This window comes from Pempheris klunzingeri, chromosome 11 (assembly GCF_042242105.1).
Source record: "Pempheris klunzingeri isolate RE-2024b chromosome 11, fPemKlu1.hap1, whole genome shotgun sequence".
In the NCBI taxonomy this organism is placed as follows: Eukaryota; Metazoa; Chordata; class Actinopteri; order Acropomatiformes; family Pempheridae; genus Pempheris; species Pempheris klunzingeri.
The window spans coordinates 5,366,599-5,386,189 of NC_092022.1; the positions used below are offsets into that span (position 1 = coordinate 5,366,599).

The 19,591-nt window shown below is 43.6% G+C and overlaps 2 protein-coding genes across 2 annotated transcripts in view; one reads left to right on the forward strand and one right to left on the reverse strand.

Annotated features, from left to right (window-relative positions):
• Positions 1–334: 334 nt before the first annotated feature.
• On the reverse strand, positions 335–17,524 carry arhgef19 (Rho guanine nucleotide exchange factor (GEF) 19). The gene is made up of 16 exons (XM_070840206.1): positions 17,229–17,524; positions 5,765–6,464; positions 5,202–5,684; positions 4,413–4,548; positions 4,242–4,327; positions 3,894–4,150; positions 3,642–3,802; positions 3,387–3,539; positions 2,972–3,101; positions 2,703–2,777; positions 2,516–2,605; positions 2,247–2,410; positions 1,220–1,378; positions 1,031–1,110; positions 847–951; positions 335–657 (listed from the first exon to the last, which is right to left on the reverse strand). The coding sequence occupies exons 2-16, from the start codon at positions 6,441–6,443 to the stop codon at positions 503–505; spliced, it is 2,913 nt and encodes a 970-aa protein (XP_070696307.1). The 5' UTR covers positions 6,444–6,464; positions 17,229–17,524; the 3' UTR covers positions 335–502.
• Positions 13,772–19,591, forward strand: part of LOC139210208 (solute carrier family 25 member 45) — a 180,195-nt gene continuing 174,375 nt past the window's right edge. The window contains exon 1 of the mRNA XM_070840208.1: positions 13,772–13,782. The gene's annotated coding sequence lies outside the window, so the exon portion shown is untranslated. The remainder of the gene's footprint in view (positions 13,783–19,591) is intronic.

The window sequence follows — 19,591 nt, forward strand, 5'->3', positions numbered from 1 at the left end:
ACAGGACACGACAGAAGAAAAACATAGTGACAGACCGCGAGTTCCACTGAGAAATGCCCACATTTACCTTTGGATATGTTTACATTTACTACCTGTGCTGGTAAATGTGCATGCGTGTACACCACATTTACCAGAGGGAAGCTTGAAAATGTTCTTAGACTTTAAAATGGTTATAAAATGCATTCACAGAAAGCATGCATAAAATAATAACCCCTACAAAGTTTAGAGACCTCTGTGTGGAATTATTGTCCTAATGTGAACTGTGGACTCTTATTGTGTAAAAGCCTTTCAAACTAAAAATGCGAAGGAGCATTAAAAGCTTTAATTTAGCATGCTAGAGGAAAAAGGTGACACACAGTGTAGCATCCATGCGAAGGACAGTCATAAATCTCTGTTTTAGCATCTGCATACTATACGAAGGTCCCACATCCACCTAAGATTAAACCAGTGATCCAGAGGCTTAGAAATGCACCTTAGACACGACCGGTCACAGTTAAAATAGCTAGTCTTCCCCCTCCAGCTTCTGTGTGACACATTTGATGCGGATGTTTTCTCTGAGGTTGCGGAGGCGCGCGCTGCGGCTTGTGATTTCCTCCACGTAGGTTTTGGGGAACCAGCCCCGTTCCCCGTCAGACAGTCTGATGCCTTCAACCCAGCCTGGAGAAAGAAAACATCCATTAGACATCAAACAAACCACTGCACACTGACACCTACTGCTTGTTTAAAGCTCAGGCAGCCAGCGACACACACAAACCAAACCTTTTATGGCCACAAGTTATGTTAATTCAGGTGCAGGTTGAGGTTGGAATGCAGTTTATGAGAAAGAGTCTCTATCCACATTCTTACCATCACTTGTAATGGTCTTAGCATGAAGGATGTCGGCCTTTTCCAGTGTCAACTCATCGTGCTCTTGGGCTTGATAGCTTTTGATGCACTGAACCTGGGAGATATCTAAGAGGAAAAGGATGAATGAGAGGATTAAAAGGTTTAAATCCAGTGATTCATAGTGCACCTAAAGCTCTTTACTGACCATCAGTCTCACTAGCTTGCTCGATGTCTTCGAGCGGATCAGATGGAAACATCGCTGTGATCCATCTCTGCTTCCCGCTCCTTAGTAGACACATAAAAGGGACGGTCAGAGCGCTGTCTGCTGAAGCATCCACTCTGCACTGAAGTAAACTGACTGCTGACTCGGCGCTGACAAAGCACTTTTACTCACTCAGTGTGTGATTTGAGGAGGATCTGGTGTTTGAGCTGCTGGCCTTCGCACAGCTGCAGGTGGAAGATGAAGCCTGAGATGCCCTGCAGCTTCTGACTGAGATCCTTCACTTTCAGCTCTCCTATCTTGGCGTGCACGAACACCATGAACTTCCATGTACTGCAAAAAAGATGGAATCAAAATCCCCTGCAAACAGAATGTATCTCATTTTTTCACATTAATAACCAGCTGGTGAATGTTTAAAGCCACCATGTGATTGTTGAAGTGGTTGTAGCGTCTTTGAAATGACTCTGATGGTATATGTTTATATGTTTATCCTGGTGAAGATTGGTGCAGCCTGTGTTGTTTTACAGACCATTTACTTGACTCTACCACTGGGAGGTGACAAGGTCAGAAATGTGTGAATTAAACATATTATTACTTTAAAGAAGCACAAGTTCTATCTTAAAGGAACAGTTTGACATTTACGCTTTCTTGCTTAGAGTTACATGAGGAGCTAAATACCGCTGTAATATCATCTAAAGCAGTTAGTTTAGCTTAGCTGGAGTCTGCGCTGGTTGCCTGGCAACCTCAAGACTCTGGAAAATCACTGCACTGAGCCAAGAAACAGTCCAATGAGCGTGCATTCAATCTTCTCATCGAGCACTCAGCAAGAAGATGGATAAACGGCTTTCCCAAAATGTTGAACTATTCCTTTACGACAGTAGCCACATGCCATTTGTACAGAAATGTCCTCTTTGTGGACCCCCGACAGTGTTTGCTTGCTGTGGTATCTGTGGTAGAAAGATACAGCACCTCCCCAATGTCTCTATTTCTTTTTCCCCCCTCAAAAAAAAAAAAATTATTTTAAATTAGTTATAGTTATAACTGGCAATAAGGAGAAATCTTTGACACACAATTTAGATATGCATGTTGCAAAAGAAATAATAACAATAATCCAAGTAACTGAACTAAACTTTAGTATGAGTAGAAGTGTGGATCAATTTTTCAGTTCTTGGTGTCTTTGTGTGGACGGTGTGTCACTCACTCCTTCCTCCTGGACAGCAGGAGACAGTCATTGAACAGATGGAGGTACACGGGCTTGGTGGGTAACTTGAGCTTCGATCCAGAAATACTCATCGTCTGAGTGTCCACCTCCAGGAGCTCGCCGTGTTTCACCAGCCAGCGGGACTGAGAGATCAGAGGAAAGATCTACAAAGGACGGAGGTAAATCAGAGAATTAGAAACACTGTACAAAATGTCGTCAAAGCCAACGGTGCAAAATCACAAATATGTAAAATCACAAATATGTATCACCTTTCCCTCAAAATTTATTTTCTTATTGAGGTGAATAAGTTCCTCCATCCTCTTCATTGACTGCACACTGGAGTTACATTCTTTGATGATCTAAGGACAGACATACCGACATGATTATTACTGTTGTGCCTCACCAGTGATAATACTGCTACTCTTCCAACTGGCTATTAAGGATGATAATAACCACCTTTTTTAGCTCATTGAAAGCTTTCGTGGCAGTGTCCTCATCCCGGGAGCCCGGTGTTGTCCTCTTTAAGATATTCTGAAAAATAAAGATGTTTTTGAAGACGTGCCAAAGAGGAAACAATACTCTTGTTATGCACAGCTAGAGGGAAAAAAAAAAAGCCCTGCTCTGGCAAATTGCTTAGCTGGTCCAAATATTACCCCATTTACAGTTCCACATAATTGGGTTTCAAGTGCGAACATGAATTCTGCAGTGAATGTTTAATCGTGTACCTCCACCAGCATTTTAAGCCTTGTGATCCGCTGAAACGGGAGGATTAGAAAAGAGGTCAGCGGAAGTCTTTGGCAGACGGGGGCCTCCTCCAAGCGAGCCAGGATGCCGGGGAACCGAGGGTTCTCGTGCCTGAGAGGACAGGACAAGTACATTTACAGAAACACTTTAATGACTTTTAGTCAAAGTGAGACTAAATTCCAGCACGGTTTTTACCCTCAGAAAAAATGTTCAGCTTTCTCCAGTTGAACCATCTGCAAGTTAAGTCATGCAGGTGTAAAATAACACCTGAACACCCTTAGATGCACTTCAGCCATCAGTGTGCAGAGAGATAGTGGCTGCATACTGTACATGTACGTTTATGTTCGGGGCTCCAACACATGATTTAACATACGTACACTGAAAGTAGTTACTCACAGCAAACGCTGGTATGTCTGCTCCTGATAGGCCTGGTTGGTCACATAAGGTAAATAAACCCTCCGCAGACCCGGGCAGTGTTCCAGGACGATGTCGCACACATCAAAACGCAGAATGTCCTCCTCCAGCCTGCGCTCCAGGTCCTGAAGAAACCTACAGGCAACGAGTGAGCAGAAAATACACTCAGAGAAGGAGACACCATAACTGAGATGTTAAAACAAAGACTTGAGGGAAACATCAGCAGCATTACTTCACCTTTCACTGACATCTTTGACTTCAGGCAGCTTGGAAAAGAGCCACTGCTTATCCTGAGCTCCAAGACACTCTGCGAGCTCCTGTGACAACATGAAGTGGTCCACTGCAATCGTCAAACTACGGATGTACGACGCCTCAGACGTCACCAGCTCAAACTTTGCCTGAATTGAGTGGACACAGCATGTAAGCCAGCCTTCTGCAGCACATGAACTAGCAAACAGCTGTGGCAAAATTCTTAAACGTCTCATTCACCTCCTGTAATTTCCTTTCCTCGTTGCTGAAGTTGTCGAGCTGGCCGCTGGTTCGGACATCAGGGATGTCCTGCCACAGCGCAAAAGCGGAGCCTCGGGATGAGCGGAAGGAACTGGATGGAGACAGGTTAGAAGGAGACGGGGTCCCATCTGACCCCTCGTCCCTGAGCCCTTCTTCCTCTGTGCCAGGCTCCTTCCCTTGCTGCCTCTGGATCTCTCTGTTGATGGCGACGTCGCTGTACTCCTGGTACAGAATCGCTGAAGGAAAGATTGAAAGTAAAAAAAGGATGTTACATGAAAGTGCAAATCTTGGTTTAACTAGGGAAATGAATAGTTCAGGGAACCTTACAGCTAGGTAAAAACCGTGACAAGCGATTTGAACTAGTAACAGTTGGAAGTGAACTGAAGTCCTCCTCTATGGATTTCTTTCGCATTCTGTGAAGAAAACGTGAACTGATATCAATACACGTTCTATAAGTTTTGCAGTTTCTGTGTTGAGAAATTTGAAGTCCGTATTTACCCAAGTTTTGAGCTCCACCGATGTAAAGGCATGCCATTGTCACTGCTGGGCAGCAGACTAGGAGCAGGTCCTACAGGACTGTGGGGGGCGCTGTCACTGGACCCTCCAGAGCTGCGGTGCTTGGAGTTGGACTTACCTAAAGAGGACAAAAGGCAGGTGGTGCAGAGAAGAGGAGAGAGACCTTGTAAGAAAGGCTCTGTTTAGGGACACACTTCCTCAGCTGATTAAAGGTTCAGTAGGTGAGTTTATAAAAGCATCTTTTTGTCTTTGCACACAGCGTAAAGACTTCATGGATTTTATGACTTTATGGATGTTATGACTGGAGCAGCGGCCCTTTATGTTTTGTCCCGGCAACACTCTAATGTTACTGTTATCGCAAAGTTGAACTGTTAATGTCTAAACAGACTTACTAGTACTGAGATAAGGACCAAGCATCTAGCTAAAATACAGCCAGGCAACAGTTGTTATCTCGACCTATGTGGAGTTTAGTTCATGTTTTGTTCGTCCCATCGTGACCATTGTTGGCCTGGTTACTAGCCTGCACTTGCATGAAGCCTCATCTACGGGGAGGGGCTTCGGTGGAAAAACTGAAACGAAGTGGAGAGGGAGGGGAAAGGACCTGGAAGTTGGACCACCAAATGCACCTTCTAGGCTTTTTGCACAAGGAGAAGTCCACTGAACGTGTCAGTTAATCACTGTTTGCAGGATGTGGTATTGTTTCTTGGTTAGGTTTGTGGTAGTACGTCTCAAAGAAATGTTACCACAATGTTGGCTCAGCTGTCTACTCACAGTCCGCGTTGGGGCTGAGGCTGCTGGAGTTCTGTCTGTCCCGTGAGGCGACCCGAGCAGACAGCGACTTCCCCAGCTTCAAGGTGAAGGAGCTCTTCCTTTGAGACAGCTGCAGTCTAGATATCAGTTCTGAAGCTGAGAAGCGCCGCCGCTCTTGATCGCCTTGGCGGCTGCGTGACAAAAAGCTCCCTCCTGTGGCATTTGACGTCTCTACAGTCCCACCGTCCTCGACCTCCCCTGGTATTGAGTCCTCTATAATCTGCAGTGGTTCTGCAGGTAGATTAAAAATATCATCATGGTTGAGGTTTGAGAGACCGTCTGTGGATGAAGGACTAGAAATAGCCTCCAGGGAAGATAATCCACTGAGGTCTTCCTCCAGGAAAGATGCAAAAGGTCCTGGGAAGATGTAGTCTGCGTCCAGGATTGGGCTGCTGAGAGATTCATCGCTCGGACTGTCTGGGGAATAAACCTGCATCTTTCGCCCTGAAAACAAGAAAAATAACTATTAAAATTAAGCAGAAGCATGTGAAGAGATTCTAAAGCCTAAAAAGTTACACACTCACGGATAGATTTCTCTTTCAGTGAACTTTGTGACGTCCTCCTCTGCGGCTGGCAGGAGTCTGGGCTCTGAAAGCCAGGACCTTCAGGTGAGGATGGGGAGCAAGGTAACTGAGATTCCCAGGAGTCTCTGTTTGTGTACAGAGAGGACAGAGGGAGCGACAGAGGGAGGCTGAGAGCGGCGTGGAGAGGACGACATACTGTTGTGACAGCACGAGGTTTTTCAGTCTGCTCCCGCAAGGAAGTCCTGCTGCCATTACGGCATTCAAGGCCATTGTCACCTGCAGATGTATGACAGTTCAAATTCAGCGTTGTTTCACGGCCGTTGGTTGTCCTGTGGCAGCCATTCTGCATGTCATTCAGCTCATTTAGTGTGTGTTTGAAGCCATTCAGGGGCAGCGAGTGTGTTGTGCATTGTGCGTCTGGAATAACGGAGCCAAGACCGTTAAGTTTAGGAGTCACTGGCGGCTGTAGCTCAATAAAAGCCAATGTTTCCTGCTGGCACACAGCGACATGCTTGTGGTGGCATTGGTGGAAGGGAGGCCTGTCCTCCTGGGCCTCGCTCAGAGCCTGGGACTCTCCTGAGCCAGGGATCCACATGCTGGGACTCTCTCCTCTGCAGCGAAAAGCGTGAAGGTGGGGTTGGAAATCAGGAAAAGGTGAGAATCCATACCCGGGTAGCATGGCTGAATGAACACATGGGCACTGTAAAAGAAGGGAAGAGAATTATTCAGTATGTTTTCTAAATGAGACTTTGGCCTGTGGTCTTTTCTCACGTTGCTCCTACTGCAGTAGAAACAGCCAATCAGACAAAATCAGGCTTATACTTGTTTTTTTTTAGATGCATCAATTTATCAGTTGTTTTTAAGAAAAACAATTTTTTACTGTTTACAGTCTCTTAAATCACCTGTGCAGAAGTAAAATGGGCTGAAATTATAATGACCAGTGAGCAGTGGTGTGCAAGTTTCATAAACGGTTCAGACAGACTTTGAATGTTTAACTGTTTGACACACACACGCACACACACACACACACACACACACACACACACACACACACACACACACACACACACACACACACACACACACACACACACACACACACACACACACTGAGCAGGCACTCCAGGTATTAGCAAAATGGACCCTGAAACTACTGACACGTGCAGGATGTTTCCCAGTCAAAACCCAGCCGTCACACACACACACACGTACCTGCATGGACACACACTTACACCTAAGTCTGGTGTAGTGTGTCTCCTGAGCCGTGTCTTCCTGCTCTAATTAAAGACCTCTCTACTCCCAGCATTCAGCCCCTGTACTTAACATCCACACACACACACACACACACACACAGCAGCTGCAGACAGGATACCACAATACTCAGACAGACGGACAGACAAGAGGAAAAGAGAGCACATCGCCAGCACTTTCACCTTTGACCTCAGATCCATACACATCCATCACTCTGCCTGTCCCTGTCAGTCAGCCTTAGCTAGCAGGCACCTTTTCCTGATCGAATATTTACAGTGAGTGTGTGTTCAAATCCAGCAGCGGCTCATAAACTTAGCTTCCCTGGCAGGCTATTAAAACACACACTCGAGGAGCTCTGTCTCTTCTTCTCCTCCGGCTTCCTGGACAGGAAATCCTCAACTTGACTTAAACACCAGATAAAAGGAACTGCAGAGACGCAGACGGACATCACACTCAGCCTCATACATATGTAAAAAGAGTAAAAAGTAAAAAAGAGGCAACACATTAACCAAAATGAGTTCCTGTGGACCATTCAGCTCATACAAGTTTTGGCAATAAAAACTATAAATATTAAATACAAGCAGCTAAAGGAAGATGATATTTTTTTCTCCCAGATCATTATGTCTAAAACCTTTATATAAAGCAGGAAGTTATTTACTGTAGCTGCATTTCGCCAATCACTCAATAACCATCCTACTTTCAGGGTTGATTTCTTGTCTTTTTTATCAGTTAACAGGAAACCTTAACTACTGCTCTTCTAGATAGTATGTCTGAGCCTCGTGGCTTTATTTTAGTGACACACTTGAGGTAAATTGTGTTGCATTGTGGGACAGTATTATCTACCAAAAAATGTATTTTCTTTGCTACATACTACAAACATTTAGTATCTTGTATAGTGTGTGATTTAGGGCACAAAGAAGGGCACATTGTGTGAATGTTAATTGTTAACTTCTTTATCTCTTATCTATTTGTTCACAACCACATCCACTCACTGCAGGTTCGTTGTCATGGATAATTCTAGGAAATAATACTTTCCAATAATGCAATTCTATTTTTAAAATTTAGAGTTTAAATGTCATGCGGACACATTGTAAATCTTTATGAGATATGTATATTTTACATTACAGTGAGTGGTATCACATTAGACTGTATACCTGTAATCTACATGAGCAGAGGTCTCTCAATAGGATAACAGCGTAAATTAATGCTTTTCCTGAAAGAATAACTGTGTTTCATAATGATGTTTGTTCGCCTGCAGAATCACAGACTGGAAATCATAGTTTACCTTCCTTTGTATTGAGCGCACATGTGTTGTGCTCTGTGAATATGAGGCTGTTGAAAAGCCACACCTGTTCTTGTGGCAATGGAAGGCAGCCCAGTCAATCCTATCTCTCTCTCGCTCTCTGTTTCTTCCTCACACTCACACATATGTTTGCATGCATGCATGCACGCACAAACACAAGTGCACACATACACACACACACACGCACGCACACACACGCCAGTGCAGGCACAAATGGTTACCTGTTCCCTGCTGCAGACAAAGGCAGCCTTTATCTGTGTGCCTGGGCCAGGTTGCCCTGAGCACAGGACACCTGAGAGGGTGTGGGAACTGCTTATTCTGATCCACTCATATAGTGCAGCCACTGAGCCATATAAACACATCCAGACCACTGCTGCATAATGACACAAGCTTATTGGTGTCTGGATGCGATTACTGGCTGGTTATAGTGTAATCCTGCTGTAGATGCACAGCAGTAACCAGACTTTACTTACCTCTATCTACAGTCTGTCATATGAGACTAAATAGGAATTATTTCCTAGTCTGCACTGTATTGTCTAGAAAACGGTTTCCATAATTGTCTCATCTTTCAAAACTATCCTAATAAACTAATGTTCACATAATCCTCCAACCAAGAGCCAAGTCGTCATGAATCAACATCCTCTTTGTAGAAGATCAGTTATATACTCATTTGATCAAGAAACCTCTAAGATTTCAAAAGCTGACAATAAGCCTCACCGCCACATTTATCAAAACATAAAAGCATCCGATTACACGTACTGCGCATTCCTCACACTGACACAATTATATCACGCTATTAAAATTTCAATTCCAAAGACGTGTAATTTCCCTTGTCATAGCAGGGTGTTATTTGTGACTGTTATGGACTTTGCTGCCAGTGTTTCCCCCTGTAATTTCACTAGGCTGCTCTAAGACGCCATGTCTGCATACAGCACTTAATGAATGGCACTCTGGCATGCCTCTAATGCCAGCAGCCATACGAGGAGCATTTTTAATTGTGATATTTTTTCATCTTGAAGGTCTCGGAATAATCCTTTAATGGAGTGTATCACATAAATATGAGCATAAATCCATTGCTGATTCAGCTTCATGATGGAGCCAAGTGTTGTGTAATAGCATAATTTAAGTTTGTTTGATCTTCGCTAGGGGGAAGATGAGGGTGTTAAAACAAATGGATCCACTGTTGGAGCTGTTTGCGGTTCATGAGGGTGAAGAAATACATTTCTACACTGTTTACTTTTGTAATGTCAGGGAGTGTGATGGTAACGCTGCTTTAAAGTGGGAGTGCACTTAATGTTTCAGAGTGGATGATGATCATAATATATTTTCAATATGTCGTCAACGAACACTCGGTGTGCGCATGTGAGTCTCACTGTCGATGAATGACTCGACAAATTCTCAGCTGTCTGATGAGATTTTTTTAGCCTGAAAACAACGGCCTACTTTGTCTTGCTCAGTGTGGTCCTGCAAGGCCGATAAGGTATTTGCTTGGGTCACTTCAAGTTGGTTAGAGATCAACATATCATTCAAACATCAACATCAGCTTCTTCTGCATGAGTCCTTGACATGTTGGGGCTGTTAGGGGTCTTTGCCTCTCATTTTAAACTCATAAAACATAGCAGCAGTTCTAGAAATCTCTAATTTCACCTAAACTGCAGAATGAGCGCTTTAAAAAATGAGTTTTCTATATTTTTCTTATTGTCAACAAACATGAAAAAGCCTCAAAGCAACAATGAGTTGATCCAACTGTGAACATGGGCACTGTTTATTTTAAGTTATTGGAATGCTGCTGTAAATAGTCACTACAGGACCAAACGAGTTTTAATCCGCAGGTGAAAATAGTCCCCAAAAAAAAAAAAGGTGCTCCTGTTTCAGTCACATTTGCTGAAAACTACTCCATGGAATCATTTGGTCTTTTTTTTTAAAATGAAACTATATATTCACGACACATTTTCTTGTATCTTCAGTAGGAACCAGTGTGTTTTGGGCTCAGTGCCGCAGGCAGGGCAGGGTGGTGAAGTCAGACAGCACTGAGAGATGGAGCACAACATAAAAACACAGAACATCACCAGCTTTATCATTTAGTTGTGCATAACTGTGAGTACGTGTATTTCCACTGCAGCCTCACAGATGCCACAGATTGGGATTAACCGTTCCTGAACCAGGATTCAGATCTGATGAGGGTGCTTTTTGTGTCTTTGCCTGAAGTTTGCTGATCTGAACGCAACCACTTACGGTGGATGTTTTCCAAGCTAAGAATAAGCTTGTGAGATTAGGTCAGGCTTTTCCAGGACAGAGACGCTTGTTCAAGGTCACTTCTTGTGTGAAATGTACAAAAATTGTTTTGCTTGAGTTTCAAGACATTCCCAACCTTCTTTTAAGATGCACAAACATGGATGTTTCTACAACTAGGTGATCACTGATGCACAACATATCAGCCAATGCAGTTATTCTCCCAGTAGTTTGCATGGTGTTATACAGAATAAGTAATCTGTTTCCAGACCGAGCCAATCAGAGCTTTGCTGGCAGCATTAAGAACATGTGGGCATCATCTTCCTATGCCAGAAAAAAAGCAGAAAAACTGTTACAAAACAATGTTAAGCATGGGTGAGATCCCAGCAGTACAAGCTCTTAAATCTGTTTATTTCTTTGATTTTGTGAAAAATATTATATGTACTGCTCTGAGCAACTAGGAGCTGAGGAAAAAGTCTGTTCCAACTGATGGGTTAGAGCAAAACAAAACAAAATATCACTTTCTGAAAGGAGCAGACATGAACATGATGTCAGGCTAAATGTACAAAGTTAAAACAAACTTCACAAGATGTTTTATTGAATTACAGACACTGTGAGCTTTGCTATGTCGCTGTGGTACCTACTGACCACAGATAAAAGTCTCAACAAATCATATTGGGGGGATCTGTTTTAGTTGTTTGTAGTGTTTTAAATATTTTATCTCTTAACACTGATGAGGCTGTGGAAACCTTGTTGGGAAAACCCTGCTGTCTGTCCCTTCCCCCTCACACAGTTTCTCTCCATGAGCGTAAGTCCGGTGTGTTTGGTCAGACAGACTGGAGTGTCCTCACAGTGTGGTGTGACCAGCTCATGTGTGTGTGTGAGATCGCAGTTTAACTTGGTCACATTAGACCACTAATTGCCAAGCAGTAGACTAAAGAGCCCAACATTGTCTGCTGAGACAAGACATGACATCATTCAGCGTCACTTCTAGGAAAACCACCCTCCCGGGCGAAACCAGCTTGGTAACATTTTCCATCAACGTTGGAAGTTTTTCTTTCAACTTTTGCAAAGTTTAAACAATACAATGTCATAAAGGATGTGTTTTTTTTGTTTTTTTGGAGTCATTAGTGTTTTCAGCACAGAATATTTTAATACCCGTGTTTACTGAACGATGGAGCAGGCCGTGTTGTTTGTGTAGTTATGGTGAGTTGTTGCAGGCGGCTGTGGAAATTAGCTTTAAAATACAAACCTCAAATCTTCACCACATCTTTTACGGGCTTGTGTTTTCCATCCAATTATTTTGATGCAAATTATGACGTGTTGACATCGAACAACTAAGGGCAACTGGGAACTTGTTGACAAAATTCAGACATGCAGTGAGTTCATAGTTTAAGGTGAGCAGGTTTTTGTCCATAAATGATGTGGCACTGAGTTTTCTGAAATAGTTTCTACTCATGTGGTTATATGATTATTATTATTTTTCCATTTCATTTCTTGACATGCTTTCCATATTTTATCATGGATGTTAGATTGATTAAGACAAGTGATGAAGCTGATGGCAGCACAATGTAACACGCTACATTTCAGATGTACACCTAAAATATCTGGATGGAAAGCCAGACAGACATATTCTTGGTATTTTAACTGGCTTCATCTAAATCTCTCAATCAAAACAAACTCCTCAGCGAGACTTGAATTCCAATCAGAGAAAGCACACCAGATGTCACGGTGACGCACTAAGCTGCATTTTTTTGTAAGATCAGACGCCTGAATGGTGTGAGAATGTTTGAGTGAATTCGGGTCAGGGAGTTTCTTGGTATTCGTTCTTCTTCTAGCCTCCACCCACTGAGACAGGTGAGCACCCCGGAGGCTACGGAGGAGGCGGGTGGGGGAGATACCCAAATGTTTACACATGGTGTGGGTCCTCCTAATCCTCCTCACAGCCTCAGGCAACTTACCCACGACCCTCTGAGACACTATGAAGATGCACACTGACAACCTGGCTTACAATCACACAAAGCTATGACACATACAAGGCGCACCTGAATGTGAGTGTGTGTTTGAGACTCGACCTCTCGGTGATTGAAAGCGACAAGACGTAGAGAGGCCTTCCCCTGACCTTGTCTCACCCAGCGGGGTTCCCGCTAACAGAAACAGACAAACAGCAATCTCTCATTTAAAAGCCTGAAAAAATGGCGACCATCTCACACGTAAACGCCAAGACTTTTGGACCTTTTAACCTCCCCTCCCCCCCGCTTTACTCCGCCACCATAACAACTGCAGCCGGATAAGCTGACACACAAGAGGCATACAGTCAGGATCGCAAAGATACAAAGGAGCTATTGACAAACTTATGGAAATAACCCGGTCTAATTATGGCGTTTTGTCATAAGTCGCAAAAGCTACCAAGTCTATGTAGGACCGAGGATCCAACAAGCAGTAAATCCAGAAAATCTCATAATCAGCACCCTCTGACAGACGACGGTTATCTGTATGTGAGCAGAGATTCTAAGAAAAGGAGTGCTGATTTAGGATGTTACGGCAGCTTGCATGCCCATAAGAGAAGTTAAATCCAACACATTAGGAATCCATCTAAAAAAAACACATTGTCAGCTCAAATTACGTTTCCCAGTCGGTATCTTTAAAAATCCACCCGTCATCAACATGAGTCCATTTTATGTTTCAGCAATAACTCCTCCAAAAGAAAATAACTCACTGTGGATTAAAAGTAATGAGTCACATGTAACATGTCAAAGGGCCCCAACTCATGGTTATTTTCATGATCCATTAATCTGTGGATTAAAAGTGTGTTTTTAAAGCTAATGTTTAGTTTATGAAAAAGTTACAAATACCCATTATAATGTCGCAGAGCTTAAAGTGGCATCTTCAGATTTCCTCTTTTAGATTAGATTAGATTAGATTAGATAGACTTTATTGACCAACAGTACAAAACCCAAAGATCAGAACGATATGAAACAGATATTAAGCAGCAAATCCTTTTATTTAAACTGGAATGAGCAAACAACTTGATAAAAAACATTTAAAAGGATAAGGCTAGTGATTTTCTATATATTCCTATAGGCCTACTGTTTTGTAGCCACTAAATAAACAACAATAAAGTGTCCTCTGTGTAGCCAAAGCCTGATATATCTTATACCTCTGTGCCATAAAGCTCCATTGTTGTCCAAAAACTATTAAAAACACCATTATTATGAACACGGGCACTGCAGTTTATTTTCACCATCCTGCTGTAGTAAATAGTCACTAGAGCGCTAAATGTGCTTTACTCTGCCACTAAAAATAGTCCCCACAAAATGCATTGTTTATTCAGCCTCTTGACACTACATATTATTGATTTGTTTTAAAGATGTATGAGTGGGTTTGATGGCCAAAGACGGGGTAGGGAGGTCAGAAAATATTGAGAGATGGACTAATGCATGGTTGGTTTTGGTCTTAATATATTATATCACTAACTTTATCCTTAAAATGTTTAAGTCTGTCAATCAAAAAGCCAAACCGTAACTCCTCCTCCTCTAACCTGTCCTCAAAGTTACTGGTGATTACCGTTCTGTTAATCGACCAATCAAATCAGCAGTAAAAGCTTTGCAGTAACTCAGTGCCATTCATGCATCTGTTGTAGTTTCATGTCAGGTGTTTTATGTTCTGCTTTATGTTCATTGAAAAGGAGGAGGCTGTGTTTTCTGTACTGAAACTGTCAGTCAGAGCACTTTGATTCCAATCTGATCCTTTGCCACTGAGCCCTCAAGAGGCTGACCTACTTTACGACAAATTGCTGATGCATCTCTTGCATTCATCTGCTCCTGTGTTCACTCGCTCTCTCTTTATCTCTGTTTTCTAGCTCTCTGCTCCACTTTTCCTCAGCTGAGCACCAGCCGTTTCTCCTCACCCCCACCCTCTGCACCCTACGTCTTGTTTTTATTATCTGGACAGGTATGGACAAGAAATCCACTGGGCTGCTTGTTGTTTTGAAACGTGATCGGGGGAAAAGTGGAGCACACCTTTTAACGAGCTGACCATCCAGAAATGGTTCAGCTTTAACTCAGAGCTAAAGCGATAAACTATTCAAACAAACAAACTCTGAATACCAGCAGTGTCATCGGGATTAAAGCGATGAGCTGAAAGCGAGCTCAACGCCCTTGAAAGACGCTGAGACAGAAAAGAAGAGCTGCTGCTGTGGGACTTGAAAGCCACACCTCGTTTGTGTGGTTTCGCAGGAGCAGGGGCGAAAAATTAGAGAAGAAGCGAATTCGGCCAGAAACTTATGATCTCGCATGAGTACAAATGTGAAACACACACCGCGTCTTATTGGCTAAGTCACACTGTGAAATAACCCGAGGGCTACAGTGCTAGACAGGTGTGCAGCTTGGGCAGCGCTCAGCATACATCGCCTCTGGGCTCCAGTTTTAACCTTCATGCACGGGCCAAATGTTCTCTGACACACAGATGAACTAATAAATGACAAACGCCTGTGCACTACTACCCAAGAAGTGAACAGCGTGTGCTTTCAGGGAGATTTCAGTTTGTCTTGGAAAAGCAGCTGAATGCAAAGGTTTTTGACTCCATAGGTGGTCTGTTTTATAGTCCAGGTCTGAGGACAAGTTCATGTCCAACCTGAGAGGCACCCAACCCCCAGATGAGAGCCTCTGACACACGGAGACTCTTCCACATTCTCTGGATGACTTGGCAAGCTCATTCCTCTGAAATTAACCACTAAACCGAGGCAGGAGACAAACAAAGAAACTCAACTATACACATGCAGGAGCGAGGACTGTTATTATGGGCTATTAAGGCCGCTGCTATTTAGGCCACAAGCCAAAAGGCTAGGAAAGTGACAGGGCCACCTCAAAATATCAGTCTCACTGTTATTTAAAGAGCAGGTCGTTTGCAGTCAAGGATGCTTATTGATTTTAGCCTCCTTTTAAGAGAACAAAGTCGGTGCAACATGCAGAGCAGAGACAGTCACGTTCAGGTTAGCAGCGAAGTGTGCGGTACTTGGGGAAGGTGAGGGAGGTATGGGGTGGGAGGAAGGTGAGGTGTGGCATCCTGGACCTCTTCCCAACAAAACACACACACACACACACGCAGACACCTACTGTCTGAGTGGCAGGTGATGGGGCAGGTGCTCTCCAGACATAAAGTTGTGGGCGGAAGTGGGAAGAGGGAGGGGCCCTGTGGTAAGCTGAGTTATAAATGTGTGTGTATGATATGAGCAGACATGCAGATGGAAATCAAAAGTACAGAGGTGTGCTGACACGCTGAAATTCGATCGCAGCTAGAGGAAATCAATCATGAGGAATCTCCGTGGTGGCTACTCAAAAAACAATATAGTTATCAGAAGTCTGCTGTCTTGTAATAAAGCGCAGTAAAACAGTTCAAGGTCCTGATTTATGCCCTGTGCTGATACACGTCTGCCCAGGTGGTGCATTTGAGTCAGACATACCGTAGTAAATCAGATAATCCAGAAAACACCCACAGCTATCTATTTGTGCTCCAGCCTAAATAATGTACCTCCAGACTATCCCCATACATACACACACACACACACACACACAGCAGAGGCAGTCAACTCACGTGACAATACACTTAGTCATTGGGAAGGCAGACAGAAAAGGCAGCCATCACCTCAGAACACCTTCTTGCAGATGGAGTTTGGAAAATGTTGAGAAAAAAGTCTGGAAGGTGGTGTTTCCCATATGGGTCACAACAAGAAGAAGGGGAGCAGCTTCCACAAAATAAAACATCATAACCTTGTGTTGTTGTTTATCACTCATGAAGCAGTGTAAACATCCAGACAAGGCTTCACATGAGTGAACAGTACATGCTGAATACCTGCATTTACTTGCACACACACACACACAGATCCCTGTACACTCTAACAACCTGAGGCTCTGTCTTTGCCTGAAGCTACGACGTGAGAGAGAGAGAGAAGGTGTTTGAGTCTTATGCTACAATGTCCCATGAAGGAAAACAGAGAGGAGTGTGCGAGCTGCGGCGCCAAGTTTCAGCCATGTACAGTTTTTAACAACCCCTCATCCAACATACTCGAGACATGCACTTACCTGCCCCGCTCTGCAACAACTCATTGCTGCACTGTAACCATCACATTCAAGGCTCACCTCACTCTGCACTGCCTAGGGAGCTGCTGGAAAAATTATAGATGCAAGCAGCAAGTTCTTCCAAGAGAATAAATGAATATGGAGGCTAATGATCTCACTGGCAGGATTTATGCATCTGCTTGTGCTAGATATTTGGCTACTTGCAACTTTTGCTGTTGCAGGACAGAGAAAACGGTGGGAAAACTGTCAAACAGTCAAATGCAGAGGCGATGCAGAGGGGCAATGCACATGCATGTATTGAAAGAACTCATTTAAAAGGCTGGTTTTGCCAGGACAGACAACAATATCAAGCATTTTTCAGACCATATATGCTGTCAGATATATGCAATGCACCTGACAAGCTGCACAACACTACTTCCTCCCTGGTGCACTACACAAAGCAGAGCCTGCACTCTCAGGCAAATAACTCAGCTCAACTTTCACTCTCATTCTCCAACTTGGAGCAAAAAGGCACCGACAGGAACATGGAATGTGAACTTATTTCTCTGCTTCGCTCATTATGTGACGGAGTTATTGTTGCTGTTTCTCAGTGCTCTACCTCATTGGTGTTAGCAGCCTAGTGAATGTGCTGGATGGTGGCCAGCAGCAGTGTGAGAATCCAGGCCATCCCAGGGTCAGTCTGAGCCACTCTGCTATCCATTGCTGCCTTGTGTTCCTCCCGGCTTCTTTGCTCCGTTCTCCTCCCTTGGCTTCTTCTTCTTCTTCTTTTTTCTCTCACTCAGCTCAGGCTTTTCAAAGCTGTGCTCTTCTGCCTGGGCTTTCTCCTTCTCCTTCTTCTTGTTCTCTCCGCCTCCTCAGGACAACAAAAACAGGTTGAAAAACAGCCACCACTTGCTGCTCTCACAGCTACTTACAATGCAGATCCCCTCTCTAAGCTCTCCCTTCCCTCTCGCTCCTTTCCCCTCCCTCTCCCTCTCTCTCTCTCTCTCTGCTACTGTTGGGGAAGAGCTCTCTCATTTTCTCTCTTTCTCCTCCCCCTCTCCTGCCCTTCCTCTAATTCTAATAGTTATTTAGTGTCTGATTTCAGCACCTGCTTTGAGACAGAGTGAGACATAGACAGGGAGGGGACAGACATACCTGGATAGAAAAATGTTGCTCCTTGATTGGGAGAGTGAACAATGTGTATGTGTGTGCCTATATAAGGGCGGTGGGGTCTACTTTATCAAAAGTGTGTGTATTGTGTCCTGTGTTGAATGTGTGAGCTGTGCATTCTCACATTAAAATTTCAAAACAAGCACGACTCCTTGCATACAAAAGTGCACATTTGCATGTTTGTCTTTGTGCATGTGCTTATTTGCATCAGTGTGTGATCCATTGCTAGAAATGCCTGTGTGTGTGTGTGTGTGTGTGTGTGCACTTGCCTGCTTTGCAGCTTTGTGAGTTGGTGACAGAAAGAAGCTGCTGCAGCGTGCTTGAACTCTCTCATCTCTTTCAGTGCTCCCCACTTGCTGCTGTATCAGCTATGTTCACTAATCAAACATGAAAAGAATGGCGGTGGGTGGTGGTGACGGTGGGTGGGGGGGGGTAGGTTACCTCAGGACACTGGTTTACTCAGCAGTGGTGGACGTCTAATTGTCCCCCTTTTTGTTGGAGGAAAACAGGTCACTAAAGGCTTGATAATTGTTTGTGATTTTCCTTTGGTATCACCGATCAGAGGTGATACAGAGGGGCTTTGAAGCTAAACCAGTTAACATTTTATATTAATAATTTATCAAATGAAGTGCGTAAGGTCTCATTTGTACTGGTTAACTCAAATAATTACCATGCCACTGCAGCCTCTCTCAGCTTTATCAAGTATTTTATCCTCTTTTAGCTATTTGTCCGTTTTCGTCCTGGTCTGCAAACTCAGAATCTCAAAATGTTAACGATGACCACTGCCAACTTTATAAGGTGATAATATGTCAATATTGTGTATTTCAACAGGTTTTAACAAAAATAAATAAGTAAATACAAAACCAAATGCAGCTTTAATGTAGGAAATATTCACTAACAGGCAGATATTTGCGAGTTGAGGCTGTCTTCATCTGATTTCTTTGTTTTGTTGCTCAAGTTCAATGGGTGTTGATGGGTGGGTGGGTGTTCAAAATAATTAATTATCACTAGTCAGTGGAATTGTATCCTGATTAATTGGCCATATTGTTTAATGCACCCTAACTGATTTTGATTCCGGAAATAATGCGAACACATCCTTATTAATATCATGATACTGATTTCAGACTGAGCTCTGCAGTGCATCTGCATCAACATCTCAGAAATGGTTCAGCCTCATCAGAAATGCAAATAAAACATGTTTCTAAAAGTAGCTTTGCTTTGCAGCCTGTGCACGCAAGCATCTCCTTCCTCGCTATGGCAGTCGGTGAATGAGCCAGCCGGTGTCCACAGTGCATACCTGTGCTCACTGACATGTACTAACTCACTCTTCCTGCAGGCCATGGCAGAGGAACGCAGAGCAATCATAACAATCACAAGATGAATGTGGCCAAGAGAGACGAAAAGGAGGGAGAAAGAGAGGTTTGTGTATATAAAAAAAACATAAGGGGCGACAAAGGTGAAATAAGAGAAACAGAGGGAGGAGGAAAGTGGGAGGAGGAGGAGTAGGAGGAGGAGAGGAGATATAATAAAAGTCAGAGGAGTTGCCCAGGGCCAAAGCCACTGGTGGAGTTTGGGAAAGGAGGAGGGAGAGGAAGAGAGAAATCATTAACGAACACCTGTCTGTTTTCTGACTCCTAATAAATCAGTGTCTTCTTCATCTGTCTGCGGTTCTCTCCTGTTTGGAGGAGGTTACATCCTCTGAGGGGGGCGGGAGGGAGAGAAGAAGAAAGAGGAGAGGGTAGATGGAAAGGCACAATAACATCAACGTTCATCCCTGCAGCACAGTGAGAACAGTATCTCCCAGCTGAC